Source organism: Mastomys coucha, unplaced genomic scaffold (genome assembly GCF_008632895.1).
Source record: "Mastomys coucha isolate ucsf_1 unplaced genomic scaffold, UCSF_Mcou_1 pScaffold14, whole genome shotgun sequence".
NCBI lineage: Eukaryota > Metazoa > Chordata > Mammalia > Rodentia > Muridae > Mastomys > Mastomys coucha.
In genome coordinates this window covers 28,398,120-28,420,151 of record NW_022196896.1, presented here as the reverse complement: position 1 = coordinate 28,420,151, position 22,032 = coordinate 28,398,120, and the positions used below count along the sequence as shown (strand labels likewise).

Here is a 22,032-nt window from a genome sequence, read left to right as displayed (position 1 = left end):
AAAAAGAATACTGCGTTTACACTGTGAATACTGTGTTTTACTTTTTAAAAAAGATAACCCGTGGGCCAGCAAAATGGCTCAGGATGTAAAATCACTTCCTTTGAAGCCTGACAACTTGAATTTGATCCCAAAACCTCCATGTAAAGGTGTAAGGAAGAATAGAATCATAAAATTGCCCTCTGAACCCCCGCCCTCCTGCATGAACCCTCAACACACACACACACACACACACACACATCATATATACATAATAATAACAAAAATAATGATTTAAAAAGTATATTTTTAAAAACCATGTGAGTGGGACAATGCAGGTCATGTTTATAATCCCAGCACTTGGGGGTAGAGGCAGGAGGTTGTTGAAACTCAAAACCATCTCCAGCTACACAGTGGTTTTTATACCAGCCTGGATAACTTAGCTCCTATCTCAAAAACGAAACTAACTACATAACTAAATAAATAAGATAAACAACAAATAAATAAATAAATAAACTTTAAAGACATCACACTGTCATCAGGAAACATTACGTGTCCAGTTAGCCATGAAGTGCTTCCCTGCCTGCTCAGGCCTCACTGTGCGAGAGGGGAGTATGCAAGCACAGAATGGCCAAGAGTAAAAATTTAAACCAGCAAAGAAACCAGGGGAGCTGCTAAGTGGTCTGAAATTCTCATTTAGTAAAACAGAAATTACTATAGCAGAGGTGACCCCAGAGGTATACCTACCACCGGATACAGCTGATACCAGAGACAAGCCCCAGGAGCAGCCATGGTAGAGACACCTAGGAGAGGAGAGTTCTGCCCTGGAGAACTGGAAGTGTTCCACTTTACCCTTCGGCCACTTGAGGACAAGAGCTAGAAGGTGCCATCAATGCAGCAGAGCATATTCTCATCAGATGCCACATCTGCACACACCCTGAGCTGAGACTTCCTAGACTCCAGAACTGGAAGACAGAAACTGATATTCACACGTTCCATTGTCTAAGGCATTTTGTCATAACAGCCAAATGGAAAGAGATACAAGGACAGAGTCGGAACGGAGGGGCATTGGGTATGCCTGGATGAGGGTGGGAGCATAAAGTGGAAAACTTCAAACAAGAAGTCAAAGTCCCAAAAACAGAGCAGTTCTCTCTGAGCCCCATTCTCCATAGCCAAAGAGTTGCCTTTAGGAACTACCATATGGTGGCGCTCTCTTGGCTGTTGACAACAACCCGAAGGCAAGCATCCACATGTGCAGCAGCCCTCCCTTGCCACCCACCCAGTGTCCCGGAAAAAGCAGAAGCAGCAAGCAGGTCAGTTCTGAGGGTGCTGAGCCCTCGACAAAGCTATCTCTAGCACACCCATGTCACCACCGGACTCTATTACCGACCATGTGACCAGACCTCAGCCTCTGCCGTTCTGAACTGACATTTGAGACTCATCTAGACTGATCTTAAGTAGCAGCATGGAGCTGGATCACTAGGTGTTTGAGGAGAACCCCCTAAGAGGAAAGGAAAGAACGGAACTGGGAGAGAAGGAACTCAAAATAAACAAGCAGGAGGAAGGCAACAGAAAACGATGAAGAAGGGTCTCACTTTCTTAAAACACTGAGTGGTGAAATTCAAAAGAAAATCAATTCAATCAGCACCAGTTTTTAGAAATTGAAAGTGTGAGAGCAAACTCAAAGGCCTACGTGTTTCAGTGGCAGTCCAGAGAGGCAGGGGCAGCTCCCAGGGCCAGAGAAAAGACAAGAGGGAAGAAGAGAAGACTTGCTGCCATCGAAGGTCCTGAGAGAGGACCTATCATCTGTCAGAGTTGGAAGGGAGTGCCTGTTAGGCCATGTTAAACATAAATAAACAAGACTACAGTAACTCCAAAGGAACCCTGCTCCATAAAGGAAACCCAATAGAGCCTCAGGCAGAAACGGCAGGTGCAAGGTCATAGCAATTATGCTTTGAGTATTACTTTTAATAACAATATGATTTAATTATGTGGGACAAAGCCAGGACAGGAAAGAGTAATAAGACCCACCCCCTCTTCCAAGGCAGGAAGGCTGAAGAGCTCTTAAATGTCAGAGCAAATGGCATAAACATGTTATGAAGAAATACAGAGGTAATGACAAAGAAACCAACTTTAAAAGGTTCAGCCCTGAAAACAAACATGTAGGTAACATTATCCAGACCGAGCAGGTAATTGATATATATATATATATATATATATATATATATATATATATATATATATCAATTAATAATTAATGAAAAATGGACATGAGTTTGAAAGATAGCAAGAAGGGGTAATACACAAGAGTTAGGAAGGAAAGAGGTGGGGAAATGATGGAATTAAATTATAATCTCAAAAAAAAACAGAAAAGATAAATTTTTAAAGGTTCAAAGTAATTGTTACTAGATAAAAACAGAAGTTGTAGGTAGGGCAGGACAGGCTATAGCTAGATGTAGAGAAAATGTAGGCATAGCCAACTATTCAAATTCTATCTGTAGTCCATTTTGATAAAGAAGCTTCATTAAATAAATAGTAAGTAAGTAAATAAATAAATAAATAAATAAATGATAGTGTTCCAAGTTTAAAGACAATTCCTTAGAGAAGCTGAAGTAGGCTAGGAAAAGTAATTAATTAAGAGATTTTTTTCAGTTATTTGCCTTTTTTTGTTTGTTTGTTTGTTTTTTTAAAGATTTATTTATTTATTATATGTAAGTACACTGTAGCTGTCTTCAGACACACCAGAAGAGGGCATCAGACCTCATTATGGGTGGTTGTGAGCCACCATGTGGTTGCTGGGATTTGAACTCTTGACCTTCTGAAGAGCAGTCGGTGCTCTTACCCGCTGAGCCATCTCACCAGCCCCTTCTTTTTTTTTTAAGATAAGCTCTTACTGTGTGGCCATAGCTGGAACTCACTATGTAGAACAGGCTAACCTGGAACTCAGGAACTCCACCTTCCTCTTCCTCTGCAGTGCTGGATTAAAGGTATGCACCATCATGCACAGGACTTTTAAGTTTGTTGAAACATTAAAAAGGAGAAGTTACTGTAGTGACAGAAGAGGACGGGATACCTGAGGGAGGAAGGTCCCAAAAGAAGTGGAGAATGAAGTCTGGATCCAGCATTGCAAGGCAGGACAGAACTACAGGCAGCACTTCCTGCTGCTCAGGACCACTCAGGTCAGACGAGGGAAGGAGGAGAGGAATGTAGAAAGTACACAGAAGTATAAAATATACAATGGCCAGAGATAACCATCTCCAAAACATTCTGATTTAAGCTCAAATCTAAGTTCACTGGGTGAGTATGTGAGTGTGTGTGTGAGTGTGTGTGAGTGTGAGTGTGTATATGTGTGTGTGGATGTGTTTGTGAATGTGTGTGAGTGTATGAGTGTGAGTGTGTGAGTGTGAGTGTGTATGTGAGTGTGAGTGTGTGTGTGTGTATATGTTTGTGTGTGTGTGTGTGTGTATGTTTACTAGCTCCATATAAAATACACACTGTTCTTCAGGAGCCGTCCCCACCTCAATTAAACTACCAATAGCTGCAAAGAATGCATGCTCTGCCTCATGGATTTTGCATCAAAACTGAAGCATAATGAGCTAAAGGAAGGACTAGATCCCTTCCTTGCCTAATGACAGACCTCATGGTTTCAGGGTTTGAAATACCTAGCTTACCAATTTGGAATTAACGCAAGCACAGTCTGTTAAACACATCCACATTCAACACTAATGTTACATTCTCTCCAGGAGGAAAAATAGTCATTATTCCCCAGGAAAAACACAATCTTGATGCTAATGTTTTTTAAATCTGTTTTCGTCTCTCCTCCTACATTTAAGCTGAAAAGCAATTTTCTTGGAAATTGCATTTTCCGCAAAACATTTCAGATTCATTTCAACAAGGTTCAAGAAGAGTGAGTGAGTTAACAATAAACAAAAGGAAGCACTGAGTTGCCACTTAAATATCAGGCTTCGTTCAACATTAAAGTTATTCTTGTCATTAATAGAGAAGGGAACTTTAATTTGAAAAGTTTATCTCGAAGACAGGTGAGATCAATAAATTGCAATCTTTGGTCTCACAAACTATTTTCAAAAGACATTATAATTAAATGATTTCAGCTAATCAGTAATTTAGAACAAAATGCACAGCAGAAAGACTCCAATCAGCATGCCTGTGTATGTACTCCTGTCTTCATAGTTCAGTAAATGTTTGTTTAAGCAAGAGGTGGCTCCAGGCACGATTTTGGAAGAACTGAGATCTCCACCACTTCACCGTCTTAGCCCTTCAGGACTGTATTAGAAAATAATCCCCAGAAAAATGCAACTTATAAAGAACAGTGAGAATAGAAACTGTGTTGGTGTCACCTTTAAAACAATACAAGTTAAATCAGAGCGTGCTTATAAAAGTGCGGAAACACGCATTCCAAATTACCTGATTTCGACTTCAGGATGACTTGAATGGTATGTCCATCGTTGGTGACTTCACAGTCCCGGCATACCACGTAGTTTGGAGATAGGCGGACATCCAGCAGTGAGGGGTCATACCTGGCTTCTCTGGAGTTGAGGTTGATAGGTGACTGGTACTCCCCATTAGCATCAGGAAACACTAAGCCCCACTCAACACCTGAAGACAAAATGAAACTAGGTTGTTTCTTAAGGTCAATGACAGTAAATATAACACGAAAATCTCATAATCCTTAACATTATAGCTGTGCCCATCACCCGTATGTAGATGAAATATAAGAAATGTGTGTGGGTTTTTACATTCATTAGGTGAGTGATCTGTTGTTAAATATCACACACAAAATCCTTTACTGTCTGTGCATACAGAAGCCTTAGTGTAGAGATCTAAGAAACTTATGCCATCTTCAAGTGACTAGAAAGAGACATTATGGAAATTTTTTCTGCTTGTCAGTTCAATTGTGTGCAGTACTAGGAAATTTCCGCAAAGCCCAACGTGCTCAGAGACATCAGAAAACCTGAAACGCTAATAAGCGCCACTAGTTTAAAATGCAAATACAGTGTCCCATACATATTATCTATGGGCTCTTTTGCGCTTTTCTTCGTGTATACGGTAAAACATGGGCACTGGTGGCTATTCAGAGCCCTGGGTCTACGGAGACAGATTTAGGAAACTCTTTTTAAAGTCCCCAAGAGCAATGACCCAGCCTGCAATTCAGGACGCGTTTTCTGGTTATACTTCCCAAGACTAGAAAGCAACTCGGTGGCAAGTCTGCTCCAGGCTGGGAGATGAGGCTGCCCGGGCGCAGCAGGTGCGAACCGCACTCGGGCAGCCCCGGAGGGGCAAGCGCGGGACCGCGTGGGGCGGAGCAGCAGCGACCGCAGCCCCACGAGCCTACCTTCCTCGTAACCCCACTCCACGCCCTCCTCCTCCTCCTCTTCCTCGTCTTCCTCCTTCTCCGGGAAGGCGACTGCATCCTCAATGAAGCTCAAGTCAGCCATGGGCAGCTCTGCGGCGCGGGTGCAGCCGCGACAGGCGCGGGGCTGGGGACTGCGCAGAGCGTGGCAGTCCCCGCGAGCGCGAGCAGTAGCGGCCCGGCGCAGGCTTGCACGTTTTAAGGTTGGTGGGGGCGTGTCTGGCCCGAGGACACGCCCCCACCCTACACCCCACCTCCACCCCTTCCCACCCCCCAACCGATACAGGCAAGCCGGCGAAAGCCGGACTGTGGCTGCAACAACCTGGGAAGCCTGCTGAACCCAAGCCCTAACACCTTTCCAGAAACCTGGGGACTCTAAAGACAGGCCTGTCTCCCGCGCTCCCCTTGCTCCAAACAATTTTCCCAAAGGAGTTGCCTTGCTTTGGGAACGGGACTGAAGACCGTGAACCCAATAAGACTCCCTGGTCGAACGGTTTTTGGCCATCATTTACGGGTCAGTTATGTTGGGGTTTGGTTTTGTGAGATTGGGTCTCAAGGAGACCAGGCTGGCTTCAAACTCCTCCCAGTGAAGAAACGGATGACCTTGAACTGCACAGGGCTCCACTTTGCAAACACTGGGATTGCAAGAATGCACCACCACGGGGCCAAGAGCGGTGGTGACAGCTGATCTGAGCTAGTTTTACTTTTTAATCCGTCCTTAGAGCAGAGTGGAAATGAGTATAGATTTTATTTTTCCCAAATAAGTCCAACAAACATTTCACGAAAAATAATTTAGCATCAAGAAGTAGGTATAGTAGGTATAGTTTGAGAAATTTTTACTAGATGTATTTCAAAGACAATGAAATAGAGTGTTTGGTTCCACTTTCTAAGTCTGGGGTGCTGCTGCAGGCTCACCTTGCTGTGTACACAGCTCCCAAGCGCCTCGTGAAGTCGCGCAAATAATGAAATGCACACACATTACGAAACAAACAGGAACTTTCCCTGATCCAAAGAGGTCAAGTCGTCACCCCTGAAGCATGTTTCCCAACCTCAGGCTAATGCATCATCCGGGTGTTCCAGCTCTGTCCAGTAACCCCTAAGCTCCTTTACTCCACGATAGGAGATGTATTTGCACAGTAAGCGAGGGCTCAAGCCTGCAGTATGATTTACCTTTTTCATAGCCCGTGCACACTCCAAAATGTCTGTGAGATTAATGGATGCGTGCTAGTTCCTCAAACAGGACGGAGGTGATTGATTAATTGGGAAACTTTAAGGTGCTGGGTTGCTATGCTTTACCGCCTGCTGGGGCCTTAACTTAAAAAATAAATATCACATCACAATATATTACATGTCTTCAGGAAGTAGATGGAGGCTACGGAGAAAAACATCAGTTGACCTACTCTACCACTGTCTGGAGAGAAAACTCCTGGCCAGATGCAGCACCAACATAGCCTGGGGATTTAAGGGTATGTGTATATGTATGTATATATGTTTCACATTAATCAAATGTCATAGCTGATGAAGTCCATGCAAAGGTTGTAGTAAATAAAAATAAATCCCTGGGCCACTCTGAATTCAACATTAATAGTCCCCTATGCCCTCAAATGAACATAGATGTGATATTGTGGCTTTGTGTGACCACTGATTCTATTTAAAGTACATGAACATGGAAGTGTTTACCAAATCAAATGACATCAGACTGTCTCTGGCAATTAAGCTTTTCGTGAGTAAATGGTGTGCCATATTTACTATGGATAGGCTGAAAGACTGAATGGTTACTGTTGAGATTTGCAGCCAGTAGCATCACATATAGTAAAAGGACATTGCTATTCAAAAAATGTGGCTGCATGTAAGACAAGCATTTGTTTGGCTCATATATTTTTTTCTTTCTGGACTTTCAACCTTATTTGTATAACTCCTATAAGCAAGCAAACAGTAACTCCGACTACATATGAGCCGTTTTGCTCTGCAACCAAATATTCAATTACCATCCTTAATTGCTTTGAGACTGCGTGCTTCACATGCTGCTAATTATTCACACCTTAAGACCTCTCCACCAAAGATGGCATTTCTAGTTCTAGTTATTATAAAGTTCTGTCATCAGAAAATCTAAACACAGATCAAAGATATAGGCCAATTCTTTAATTGACAAAATAGAACAAGCACATCGAAACCCAATATCAGAACCTAAAAATATCCGTGCTTCCTTCATACCAGGAACAGGAGCGTCTGCTGACTTGGGGTCTCTCTTCAGCTACTATCGTACTTGAGTCTTTAAATTGTCTTCTTCATTTGCTCACACTGTTTGCATATCTGAGGTCAAACCAAATCAGGAGAACCATCTCTTAACAGTAGGATTCATATCACTAAGTACCATTTGATGGATGCATGGGTCCCCGCAAGGGGCGCGCTCCACTAATGTCAGAGGAGCAGAGAAAGTAGGGTCCCATCTCAGAGTTTCTGCATATTCCTGTCCTCTCAGCCAATCTTCCCTATCCTTTGCCCTATCAAGGCTTGCTTAAGTGCACTGCTGAGACTGGGTCCTGGAGAAAGCATGTCTAACTGTCACCCTCTCACACTGCATGCTCCTTATCCTCTCGGAGTACGTTGACAGTAGAGCTAGCTTGTCCGTGACAAATGCTCTCTAGGCAGATTTTAATTCTGGGTTTCTGCAGCAGTGTCAATGGAAGACGCCAAAGGAATAAATCTACTTCTGCCCTCAAGGAAGTTGCAATTTCCCTGTTACAATATCATGAATGTGTTTCTTGTTCCGTACCCAGCTGCCTCCACTCATCTCCCCTTCCCTCCTCCTCCCCTTGGTGGTCCTCTTCCATGTCACAAATCATCTCCCCTTCTGCATTCATGCTACCCATATTCCCTTACGCTCTCTTGCTGCCTCCTGCTCCTCACCCTTAAGCCTCTTGCTCTCTCTAATATTCTGCTTTCACATGCCATATGTGTATGCACACACACACACACACACACACACACACACACACACACACACACATTTCTCACGTGAGAGAAAATGTTTATCTTTCTGGATCGGGTTTAGATGGCATAACAATATGTTCTGATTCTGTCCATTTTTCTATAGTTGTCATAATTTCATTCTTCCTCATGCCTGACTAAAATTCCATAAAAAATTCCATGTGTAGATGTACATTTTCCCTATCCATTTATTTGTTGATAGGCCTCAAGCCTGGTCCACCTCCTTCCTGGGTATTGTGAATAGAACATCAATAACCTTGCAGGTGCAAGTATGGCTGTGGCCTGTTGGCTTTGATCCCTTCTGCTGGGTACCAAGAGCTTGTATAGCTGGGTCATGTGATAGCTCTATTTTTAGATTTGTTTTCGAGGAGTATCCACACTGACTTTCATAGTGGATGTATGTGTGCCTTTCCAAGACCAACATAGACACAATAATGTACAAGTGTATCACAGCACTGGGACGCAAAGGCAGGCAGATTGGCGGGCGTGCTGGCCAGTCAGCCTACACTATTTGACAGCCTCTAGGCCGAATACAACATAGACGGCACCAGAGGAACGACATCCTGAGTTACCTCTGCTTTCCATGCCTACCTGCACACATACACACACACACACACACACACACATACCACAGACACCCACACACCACAGAGACAGACAGACCCCACACAGACACACACACAGACACACAGACACCACACAGACACACACACACACACACACACAGACACACACACACAGACACACACATACCACAGACACACACACACCACAGAGACAGACAGACCCCACACAGACACACACAGACACACAGACACAAACACACACAGACACACACACACAGACACACACACAAACACACAGACACCACACAGACACACACAAACACACACAGACACATACACACACAGACACACAGACACACACACAGACACAAACACACACACACACACAAACACATACACACACACACAAACACACAGACACCACACAGACACACACAGACACCACACAGACACACACAAACACACACAAACACACAGACACCACACAGACACACAGACACACACACAGACACACACAGACACATACACACACAGACACACAGACACACACACAGACACATACACAAAAACACACACACTGGAGGTGGGGGTGTCAGTTTTTCCCACTTTCTACCTACATTTGTTATTTGTTGTCTTGAGGACACTTATCCTGATAACAAGACAGAATTTCTGAAAAGTTTAGTTTGCATTTCCCTGGTAATTAAGGAGGTTGAACACCTTCTTAAATTTTTATCTGGCTATTCGTTTTTCTTCCTTTAAGAGTTTTCCAGACACTTCATGAGTCCATTTATTGCCATCTTTAACTCTTGGAGTTCTTTGTGTATTTAGTTCTTTAGGTATCAATGCTGTTGAACGTTGGCAGGTTTCTCGCACTCTGCTGGGAGCCTCTTCTCTCTGTGGACTGGAGCTCACTCCCACTGCTGTTCAGGGTCTCTGCCAGGAGCCTCTTCACTCGGTGGACTGGAGCTCACTCCCACTGCTGTTCAGGGTCTCTGCCAGGAGCCTCTTCACTCGGTGGACTGGAGCTCACTCCCACTGCTGTTCAGGGGTTTCCTCCTTGCACACACTCTTGCACTCGTGTTTTTTTAATTCTTGGGATAATTTCCTGAGCTATTGGAGTCTTTTTCAGAAAGGTTTTGCCCATTCCTATTGCTTGAAATATTTTTCCTGTATTTTCCTCTAGCAGTTTTAGAGTTTCTGAGTTTTGCATTAAGGTTGTTGACACATCTGGAACTGACACATCTGGAACTGAATTTTGTGCTTGGTGAGAGATGAGAGTCTGGTTTTATTCTTCTATGTGGGCAAGCCAGCCAATGTCAAGTGGCTAGAAGTGGCATGTGCTACCTATTTTATTTTTTAATTATTTTATTTTATATGTATGGGCATTTTGCCTGTATGGTTTTGTCTAGTGCCTACATAGGACAGAAGAGTGTCATTTACCCTGAAGCTGGAGTTGTATAGACAGCTGTGAGGACTGAGAATTGAACCTGGGTTCTCTGAAAGAGCAGTCAGGGTCCTATCTGCTGAACCACATCTCCAGCTTCGAGAGCTACTTTCTTCAGGAGGAAGTCTGAGGAGGTATTAGAGGGTACCACCATCTTTCTGTTCTGTATATCACCACTTCTCCAACTAACCAAACCAAAAAAAAAAAGCCATTGCTTCATCCCAGGATCCCAAACTGGAGCAAACCTAGGGATCAACCCCTCTTTTCTGAGTCCACAGAAATTATGCTAGGGTTCCCTCGCCCGCTTTAGAACCAAAACGATTTCTGTTACAGTTGGCATTTTTAAGATCATTGCTCTGATAAAGTACACTATTACAGCAGCCAATCCTTCCCCAGGGAGCCTCTTCCAACACAGTCTTCACTGCGGGGGTACAGTGCCGGAACGTCCATAATACACATGTGATGGTTAATCATTATTGCCAACTTGAATGAATTAATAAATGCCAGGCGATCAATAAAGCACAGCTTTGGCTGTGCCTGAAACAGCATTATAGTTATGAAGACTGGTAGAATGTGAGGGCTCTGACCTAATCAATGGATTAATCCTTGAGTGAATTCATATGATAGCATCATTGAGAAATTTTGAAAGGTAGAAGGTACGGACTCTCTGGCCCCTTCCTGAACTCTCAGAGTGTGGCTTCCCTTCCATGTGACGTAAGGCATTCCACCATGCCTTCACTGTCAAGCTAGGTGAAATATTCTAAAAGCATTTCTATCAGATATTTGGCCATAGCAACAAGAAAATAACTCACTAAACACTGTACAGACCTCTAACCCTGAAATATTCCATGTTAAGTATGTATTTCTTGACCTTTTCCTCTGACAGTGAGCTTCCCAAGGCTTATTGCTCTGTGTAGCCAGCCCTCATATAATACTGTGCATGTGCTTAGAAATTGGTTTCCTTATGTCACCAGCCATAGAACGGCTTGATTGACCTTTATAAATATACTAGGGCAATAAACTTATGGTTACTAAGGTTGGAGCTTTTGGAGTACAGAAGGGCCCAAAGGAAATAAAAGGGTGTGATCAAGTTTGCCTGATGGCAGGTGTGTCAACAGGGGCTTCATCAAGGGAGTGACACATGACAGACCACTCTTGAAAGATAAATAAGAACTGCTTTACCCACAGAAGGAACTCACAGGAGAATAGAAGAACATTCCAATTCAAAGGAAAAAATACACAACAAAAACAAGTACGAAAGCCAGGGTGGATTCACTTCTTTGGCCAAATTTTTTCCTCCTATGGTTCTATCAATAGGAAAAAGTACCTATTTAACTAGCTTGTCTATGTTTTAAATTTTTGAGGCCTTAAAACAAGTTTATGACTTGCCTGACAGAACTATAGAACTCAAAATTCACTGAAGCCTTTTTGAATCTAAGATGTCCTCGCCAACTGCGAATGTCATCCCTTCGCCCCCATATCTATCCTTAAGTTCCTAAAGAGCAGCAAGCCAGGAAGAAAGTGGTTAGTAACTTGAGTCCTGAAGCCAACTTCAAAGATGGCCGCCATACTCCCGCCCTCCTACAGGCACACATCAGTCGGAGCTAGTTTCACAGTTGTTTAATCCAAAAGTCCGTGGTAGAATGACCTTCCATAGCTGCAAGCTGGCTAGTTCCTACCATCTTGAGTCCACTAAAGTCTGAGTGAGTCCCAGCCAGCCACATGGAAGGGAAGACAGGGGCACAGCTGGAGAGTGCGGCAGAATCTGCAGCTGAAAGTAGCTGGGCTAACAGTGTGAGCAGAAAATTGTCCCTCTCAGCCCCGCCCACCCACATTCCCAGACCTCCCACTCACGGGAATACATACTTTAAGCCACTTCACTTCTGCTTATTCTCCAGCACAGACTGAAACGACATCCATGGATGCTTTAGATGCAGTTATCCAGAAGAGGAAAGATGCTATAAGGCTTCTTCAGACTGGTCAAGAAAAAGCAAGACCTAGTGCTTGGAGAAAAGATGGCCAACCTTGGGCAAACCGTCTGGCACAAATTTAAGCAGCACCTTCTACCTTGGTACCAAAATTAAAGACACAGCAAAAACAATTCTTTACTATGTCCTATGGGGACTGTTTTGTCAGATTGAAACTTGTGAAGCAAGTCCATATTGAAGCAATTAAGAAAAGAAAAAGAAAAAAGTTTCCAGGTAAAGTTCCCACACTCTCCGAAGGTCGGAAGTTAGGTATTCTGACATGAGATCCAGAAGTCCTGGTTTTGTTGTTCTTGCAGGATAGTCTGTCGTGTTGCATGTCTGTCGAGCAGTTTATAAAGAAGTGTATTAAAAACACAACAACAACCAAAAAAAACAGCAGTCCCTTATGTACCAGATGCCATGCCTTCTTCCTCAGATGGTTTCTTATTGTTATGGTAAAAGTCTAAAAACTGTGGTTGTTAATAATAATAATAATAATAATAATAATAATAATAATAATAATAATAATAATAATGGTTCAGACTCCACTACCAGCAGAGACATGGGCCATGAATGATCTGAGGTCTGTCTCTCATGCTGGAGCCTATGATCTGAGCCACCAATCCTGAAGTTGAATTTTCCAGATAGCTGATCTTGGCCAATATGTCCGCCCTATCAGGACAGTGAGGATCCTGTCAACACTGCTCCAACCTGAAGCACACTCCAGCCCCAACACATTATCCATAGTTACTAGATATTCCTCCTACTCGGCACAGAACAGAGGTAGACTGGACCAGTACTGGCAGCTACCTCTGAGTGGTTTAAAAGGAAAGAGTAGGAAAGCAAGCAGATAAGAGTACAACATCAGCATTTTTTAAAATAAATTATATTTGTGGAGTCTTTCCTTGCCTTTTTCCTGTTCCTTAAGCAACTTTTTATTACAAGGAAAACTGAACAGAAAGCAGCAGTACACTTCTTCACTTCCAGTTTCGTCTATTACTAATGTCATGGCACATGTTGGCTGCACTTCATGAGCTGGTGTTTGTACATCATTGTTAGCCAAGGTCCATAGCACAGAGATCATTGTATTAGACTTACTACTACTTATGTCTCTCATTGTTCTTACCAAAGGAATTGAAGAAAGAATGCATTTATCTTGGCTCACAGTTGGAAGAGATACAGTCAGTTCATGTTGGAAAAGGTGTGGTGGTATGAGCACAAAGTGCAATCAGAGTGGAAGGAATGCCGGTACTCAGCTCACTGAGTTCTCTGTCCCTCATTACGCAGTCCAGAACACTAAGTCATGGATTGGTGGCAACCACATTCAGGATGGGTTAAACTTTGAGAGTTAAACTTCTCTAGAATAACACTCACAGAAACACCAGTAGCTGTGTCTCCTAGATGATTCTCCTATTCTACTTGAATAGTCAAGTAGAAGTCAGACTCTGAAGCCTGTCGGCTTGACACCCAGACACAAGGTTTTATTATTTATTTTTCAAACATATGTTACTATGGAAAGAGGTATGTGATATATGAATGCTAGTGTCCATAGACTCCAGAAGTGGGTGTCCTATCCCCTGGTGTTGGAGTTATAGGTTCTTGTGGGTCACCTGACATGGGTGCTTAGAATCAAACTTGGATTGTCTGTAAAAGCAGTATGCATTCATAACTGCTAAGCCTTCTCGGCAGCCCCTAAACATATTTTAAGTAATAGCATTCTTCTCCCGACTTTTTGTCTCCTTTTCAGTTCTTAACTCAAAATATGCTTACTCCATCTCTGAAAGATCAATGTTTTCTTAAGAATAAAAGTATCTTTAAAAACACCAGAAATACAGAGCCTCACATACCAAACAAACCATCAAACAAAACTGGAAGCCATATGTCCAAACAAAGCAAGACTGAGTAAGACAAAGAACACCCAAGCAAAATACTATTAGACAAAAAAAAAAATCTACAAAAATACCACCATCCACTGCTGAGGTGGACTCTGCAATTACATACACTTAATATACCAAATGAGATTCCATTAAAGAAAACTAATTTTTCCTTTGCAAGTTGGTGTCAGTTACAGATAGCTTCTTGGGGGAGGGGGAGCCTGTTCCACTTCCCCACCTCAGTGTTGGTCTCCATCTGACTTAAACCTGTGCAGGGTTTGTGCCTACCACCAAAGCTCTGTGCGTTCATATGTACATCAGTCCCAAGTGTGTAGAAGTGTGCACTGTTTCCTCGGAGTGTGTGGAAGTCCCGAGTGTGTAGAAGGCACTGCTTCCTCCGAGTCCTGTCTGCTTCTTACAGTCTCTCTACCTCCTCGTCTGAATAACTAACTGAACTCTGAGAGGAGGGGTTAAGTAAGGTAATTAAGACTGAGCTATACGTTCAAGCATGGAAAACACAGCAAATCTTAATTTGTGTAGCCAGAGAAAAGAAAGAAAATAACTGAATAATATAAAAGTAGCTGGGTAATGATGTAGATCAAAATGATCTTCAGATATTTTAACTTTTATCACTATTATTTATGGTTATTCAGATTTTTTAAATAAAATATCTATGATCAAAGTTTGACTTTAAGGTGGTGTTTTTTTTAAAAAAGATTTCCTCTCTTGTATACTGACATGTCCTCACTTGTTCCTTCCTGACCAATATTCCTTTTTAGTCGACAGCATTTTGGCAAATGTATATTATTCCAATTTTACTTAGTTCTTTCTAGATATTGAACTAGTTATTGAAATATATATATTTCAATCTTTATATACAGTGTAGACTTTATGTTTTCAGTGATTTCAGACCAATGGTTTTGAATTGTCCCAACACATTCAAAAGTCCATTTTCTTCTCACACTGAGGTCAAATCATGCAACCTAGTTAGGGGAAGGGGATCCAATAGCAGTCAACAGAGTCAGAGATAACTCTCACACTAGTTGTTAGGGGATCTACATGAAGACCAAGCTGCATGTCCACTCCATATATGTAGGGGTCCTAGGGCCAACCCCTGAATGCTCTCTGGCTGGTGGTTCAGTTCGTGTGAGCCCCCATGGGCCCAGGTTAATTGATTCTGTAAGCCTTCTTGTGATGTCCTTGACCTCTCCAGCTCACTCAATCCTATCCTCAACTCTTCCACAAGACCCCCCATTCCCCGCAAACCTCGAGCTCCACCTAATGTTTGGCTGTGGGACTCTGTATCTGTTTCCATGTGCCTCTTTCTGGATGGAGCACTTCAGGATACAGATATGCTAGGCTCCTGTCTACAAGCATAGCAGAGTATCATTAATAGTGTCAGGGGTTGGATCTTTCACATGGGATTGGTCACAAGTTGGGCCAATCATTAGTTGTGTGTTTCCTCAATCTCTGTTCTATCTTTATCTCTGTGCATCTTGAAAACAAGACAAATTTTTAAGCCAAAGGTTTTATGAGTGGGTTGATGTCCTCCTGCCTCCACTAGAAGTCCCACCTGGCTACAGGAGATGGCCATTTCAGTCTCCATGTCTTAAGCTGCTAAGAGTCTCAGCTAGGGTCACCCCCATAGACTAGAGGGAGTCCCAGAGATGTCTTCCCACCTATTTCTGTTCTCATTCCCAGCCCTTTCCCACATCCTTTCCCCACACCTGATCACAATCCCCCATCCTACACATTCCCCTTCTCACTCTTTCTCTCACCCAGTTCCCTCCCTCCATGTACCTTTGATGACTATATATTTTACCTTTTTTTTATACACCTTCATGAATCCTCCCTTGGGCCCTCCTTATTAGATTCTTTAAGTCTGTGGATTGTATCATGATTATCCTGTACTTTATGGTTAGTGTTCATTGATTCCCTTCCCTTAGCTGGACTGCCTAGTTTGGCCTCAGTGTCGGAGAATGTGATTAGTCCTGAATGTCCCAAGATGAGGGAAGGAATTTGCAAAGGTGTGACTTGGTGGGGGCTGCTGTGTTCAAGGTGTAAAGTGAATAAATAAATTAATTAATGGGAAAAAAAAGGAGTAGGCACCAAAATTAAAAGCTGGGGGAAGAAGTCCTGTTTCTTCTCAGACTCCAAGCCATCTTCTGACTGTAAGCACCTATAGAATCATCAAAAAGTAAGTACTGGTTTATAATATACAATGACATAGAGTAAACATTCATATTCCCAAAGGATGGAATAGGAGCAGAACAAGGAATGTCAGGCCAATACGAGACTAAACCTAACTCAGCAAATGCAAATCCTACAGCTTCATATCCAACATCTGGAGCTCTTACCATATCAGCTAGGATCGCATAGTCATAGGTAGCCCTCACTCCTCAGCTCCACTATGATCATGTCACAACTTCTGTTTTAGGATGGTTTTATTCCATGCCCATTCCTAGGTAATGCCCTGTATCTGGCATCTCCAGGATCCTGGGGGCTTCATGAAAACTTGGGCTTCACCTTCAGAGCTTCAGGCAGTGTTCCTTGCAAGAAATCCAACCCAATTGCACATGGCCTGGCCTTAGTGGCTTTTTGGAACCTTGTCAGAGAGCCCCCGTGACCCTATAGGGCTTGTCTGTAAAACCAGTTCTGTTGCAAACTTGAGATGAAGTCAACCAGGACCTTTCTGCCACAGCTGTACTATCCTCTGTGTACCATGGCAGCTGAACTGGGAAAACACTTTTCTAGGTAGTTCTTTTAGCAAAGAGAATGCCTTCAATGCCATTCTTCATAATCCTATCCCCTTTCATGTAAATTTGCATTTTTAGCAGCTGGAGCCTTCAATAAGTGGGGCCTTATGTTCAAAGCACCTTTACCACTGTCCCAACATAGAATGTGAGGTTTCTCTTTAAATCATGTTAAACCTCTTGCACAGTTGTAGCATCTCTCCTTGCATTTTCCCTATCCACAGCTTTATTTGCTGACTCTTTTGTTGTTGTTGTTGTTTTTGTTGTTGGTATCATTGTTCTTCTTTATTTTGTTTTGTTTTTTGAGACAGGGTTTCTCTGGATAGCCCTGGCTGTCCTGGAACCCACTCTGTAGACCAGGCTGGCCTCAAACTCAGAAATCCACCTGCCTCTGCCTCCCAAGTGCTGGGATTGAAGGCATGTGCCACCACTGCCCGGCTCTGTATTTCTTTAAGGGAGTTATTTATGTCCTTCTTAAAGTCCTCTATCATCATCATGAGATATGATTTTAAGTCAGAGTTTTGCTTTTCTGGTATGTTGGGGTATCCAGGGCTCGCTGTGGTGGGAGAACTGGGTTCTAATGATGCCTAGTAGCCTTGGTTTCTGTTGCTTATATTCTTTCCCTTGCCTCTCACCATCTGGTTATTTGTGGTGTTAGCTGGTCTTGCTGTCTCTGACTGTGGCTTGTCCCTCCTGTAAGTCTGTATCAGTACTCCTGGGAGACCAGTTCTCTCCAAGAGGAATCTGGGTATGGAGAGCTGTGGCACAGGATCACCTCTGAGGTACAGATGGAAACTGGAAACTGGAAGGATCCTGTTCCTTAGTTCCTGTCTCCTGAGGGCTCTTGGTGGGTCCCTCTTGGGTCAGGAATTTGAGCAGAAGTGTTGGTCTTATCTGTGGTCACAGGTGTGTCTGCTTTCCTGGGAAACCAGCTCTCTCACAATGGTATTTGGGTATGAAGTGCTGTGTCACAGGATCTGCTCCAAGTGCTGTGACACAGGATCTACTCCTGGAGCCGATGAAAACCTGACAGACCAATTTTCTATATTAGGTAGTTGTAAATCCCTTCAAGCTGCAAACAAGTATTAGACAGCACCCTATGTGTTATTTGGAGATTCTGCTGAAGTACAGAAAATGGAAAAGATGGCTAGAATCCTCTACTAAAGAAAGCTCCAACCTAACCCTCCTTTGTAAGCATGTCTTCATATAACTCTTCTTGCTCCAGGTCTGCCTCTTCAGTGTCTTCCTGAGCCTGCTTGTTTCAGACCATTTTCTAGATCTGATATCTTGAAAATACCAAAACCCAGAGCACGTTACAGTAGTTAATGTGGAATAGTTCTCTAGATAGCTGGTCTCCCTCTTCTAGCAATCCAGAGTTCCATCTTTTGATAGATTTCAACATCCCTTTTCATTGGCCGATAGCTTACCAATTACTTATTGTGTACTATGTGTATGATATGGTTGAACTATTAATTCACAGCAATATGAAATACAAGTTTATTTAATAGCTGAAGAAATGAAACCTGGAGGATTCCATGTTTGGCCATGGTTACACAGCTAACATAGGGAGGATCTGAGATGTCAATCTAGCTTTGACCAGCTCCTAAGCCAGAACTCACCCCAAACCTTCTTTTTGTTTCTCAACTCAAAGTGAGGAGGTACTAATCATGGTTGTACAAAAAGATCATCCATAGCACCACTTGCTATTCGTCCATTCACATTTGCCACTCACACTGAGAGTATTAACTGTTAAGGGCCTATTTAGCGATTGAAAATGCTTCTCTTCCAAAACAGAAAGCGTTCAAACATTTTATGTTAAATATTCTATTCTGCAAAGAGATTATGTAGTGAAGAGGAATCAGGAACACTAACAAAATACAATTAAAAAGAGTATTTGGAATTCTAATAGGATTCATCATGTTCACACTGATTGGAAGCCCTTGATCAGGCATAGCTGGTGTATCAGTCAGGGTTAGACAACCAGGAATAGCCACTACAGCTGGGTATTATACAGCATGATTGAAGAGAAAGTCAAGCCTGATGTTGAGCAAGTATGCAGCACCAGCAAGACTGACATCACTACTTTCAATTAGAACTCAATTATTTAAGGGTCAGTACAACATGCAACATGATAGCTTGTTAAACCCCCATCCTTTGTAGAGAAGAAAATTAAAGAACAGACTAAAACTAAAACATGAAAGACTTAAGACAGAATAATTGTCAAGTACTAAAATATATTTAGAGGGGACTTCTCCAAAATACAACATACTTCAAAAATAAGGTAGAACCACATCTTATTAAATGTCTTTTATCATTGTGATACAATAAATATCAAAGGGCAGCATAGTATAATGGCTTTTTAGTTTAAGAAGTTTTGATCTTTGAGGAATTTTAATCCAGTAACAGGCTACTCTGAGAAGGGATCAATCTGATCCTGCCCAAATGCAGACACACCCTATACTACAGGTCTGGAATACAGACATGCCCTTAGTATACACCTTTAATCCCTAACCATGAAGGAGGTAAGATTAGTTAGTGAAGGAAGCAGACATGTTTAAATGTGATGTCTAATTGAGGAGCAGACAAAGTGATGAATCAGAGAAAGATTTTACAGAATGAGTCAGAGATAGGATACGCCCAACTCACAGAAAAATAGCACAGAAAAGAGAGGCTACTTAAGGGGAGGTAGAGAAAAAGAGAGAGAGAGAGAAAGAGAGAGAGAGAGAGAGAGAGAGAGAGAGAGAGAGAGAATGTGAAATGTATATATGCTAGTTTTACCAGGACAGTTTTACAGAAATAGGTTGTAGAAAGAATAAACTAGACACAGGTGACGACATTGAGAAGGAGACAGAGGATTAGAACGTATTGCCAAAGTTACTATGAGGTCAAACAGAGCAATTCAGTTAGAGACAGATTGAATCGTCAGCTTAGAAAATTAGATTGCACTGAGGCTACAAGCTTCCAGGCCTAGGCCTAGGGATAGTTATAACATAGAAGGAAATGCTCTGGCTCAGCCCAAGTCATGAATTCATATACCTTGGGTATGGCTCTCATCTCATCACTTCATCTGAGGAAATAAAAGCAACATTGATGGATCTTCATCAGTTTACTTAACCCAATAAGAGAAGGCAGTGGCTACACCAAATTAAATGGGCTATTGGGAAAAATAAAGAAGTTAACATGGGCAAAACACTTCAACTAGAGCACACGTGCTTATAAATTAGAATGTGTGTTTTGAAAATGCAAATTCATGTCAGTGAAGTCAATATATACATATATAGTATATATATAGTATTATAGTATATATCAATATATAGTATAATATAATTAGAGAACAATTGCAATTGCTGAGAGTGTATTTTCTCTCAGCTTTCCCCATGGGTAATTTTGGAGAAACACAGAAACAGTATCCAGGAGAACTGAGCCTGTGAAGAATACACAAAATTCACAGCTGTGCATACCCGCATGTGTTCCTGACACACAGCCTAGTATGTACTCCATCCCCAACCATCACTACAGCTGACCACCAGATTCCAGCCTCCCTTTCACAATTGACTGACACTCACTTGCCCAGCACACATCAGCTCTTTCCAAACTCAAAAAAGCCACATTTATTTTAGCATTTGTGAATGTTTTACTATTGCACATGTGTTTTAAAAAAAAAAAAAAAACTGTTGTTGATCTTAGCTTAGCTACTAGAGAGGTAAAATCCTTTGGTGATGTGAGGGACATTGAAGTACAGCCTTATTACAATGAACTCCAATGTCTAAAAATTGTTCTTATTTTGGGCTTGTACCACAGTAAGAGCCAAGATTTTAAACTCTACTAAAAACAAAACAAACAAACAAGCAAAAAGACTTTATCTATTTATATTCATTTTTTAAAAATAATAGTTATATATTATTTTAAAATATACAGCTAACATGTTTGTAGTTATTTAAAGTTTACATTGAAAAAAATGTATGTATTTTCAGTATTGCTGCAGACAAGCATCTACATAAAACTGTTTAATTGATTGTTTTATATCAAACAACTTTTATAATATTCGTTTTTAATGTTACAGTATTTTATAAAATTTAAAGAATATGACAAAATAAAAAAAAACAAAAGGTATGGCAGGTATTGAGGGGGTCTCTGGGAGGAGTTGGGGTACAAAAGGGGAAGAAGAATGTGATATAATTCTATTTACTTAAAATATGTTTTTAAATGCTAACAAATTCAGATAAACTGAAATTACATATCTTTTCTCATCATAATGCAATAAATCTTAAATCAACAAAAAAACCTGTTGATTTATTTGGTCCATCTGTGTTGGCATGTATGCGCATGTGCATGCATGTTTGCTATGTCATTGTTCAGATACTTTTTATAGTACAGTTCCCTTAAATTTACTTTCCCAGCACAGATTAAGTACTCGTAATCAGTGCTGAAATTATTCTAAGAAGCCATCTATATGTATACTTTCTTAGATCATCATGTGTTGGAATTAACTTTATTAGTAGTTTAAATTATGTCTATGTTGCTCTTATTGTGATGTTCATATTCAGAAATGTCTTTATGATTCTATTTCCAAGATTTTCCCAAGTATATAAAATACAAAAAGCATCATCACTTAAGAATCCCAGACCTGCCCTTTTGGAACAGGTCAGAGAGGAGTAAGATGTAGCTGCTAGAGTTTCCTGGTATCATGCAGGATCCACAAGGATTTGCCACAGGAGGAATCAGATTTTAATAAGGCTTGCAAGATTGGGTTTTAGTTGTTGCACCCAGAGATTGCCATTGTTTCTGAACTAGGTTTGTGTTGCATTTTCCTTCACACAGCGGCTCGTCTGGGTTCAAGTGAGGAAGGTCTGTTTGAGCTGTTGGCTGCTCTGCCTGCCCAGCTGTGGCCACATGTGGATAGCTGGGAGGACCTGACCTTCCTCTGGGACATGTTTGGTGAAAAGAGCCTGCATTCACTGGTCAAGATTCATGAAAAGCTTCACTACTCTGAGAAGCAGAGTCTGTTACCCATTCCTCATAGTGCAGCAGCATTGGCTGATGATCTGTCTGTCATTCCCCATGGTGCAGCAGCATTGGCTGATGATCTG

The 22,032-nt window shown here is 41.9% G+C and overlaps 1 protein-coding gene and 1 pseudogene across 1 annotated transcript in view; one reads left to right on the top strand and one right to left on the bottom strand.

The window, feature by feature from the left end:
• Ca8 (carbonic anhydrase 8) overlaps nucleotides 1-5,544 on the bottom strand; it is a 96,499-nt gene extending 90,955 nt beyond the window's left edge. Inside the window, exons 1-2 of the mRNA XM_031366678.1 lie at nucleotides 5,330-5,544; nucleotides 4,402-4,593 (exon numbers count right to left, since the gene is read on the bottom strand). Coding sequence (XP_031222538.1) covers nucleotides 4,402-4,593; nucleotides 5,330-5,432 — 295 coding nt within the window. The 5' untranslated portion in view covers nucleotides 5,433-5,544. The remainder of the gene's footprint in view (nucleotides 1-4,401; nucleotides 4,594-5,329) is intronic.
• Nucleotides 5,431-22,032, top strand: part of LOC116088965 — an 18,349-nt pseudogene continuing 1,747 nt past the window's right edge.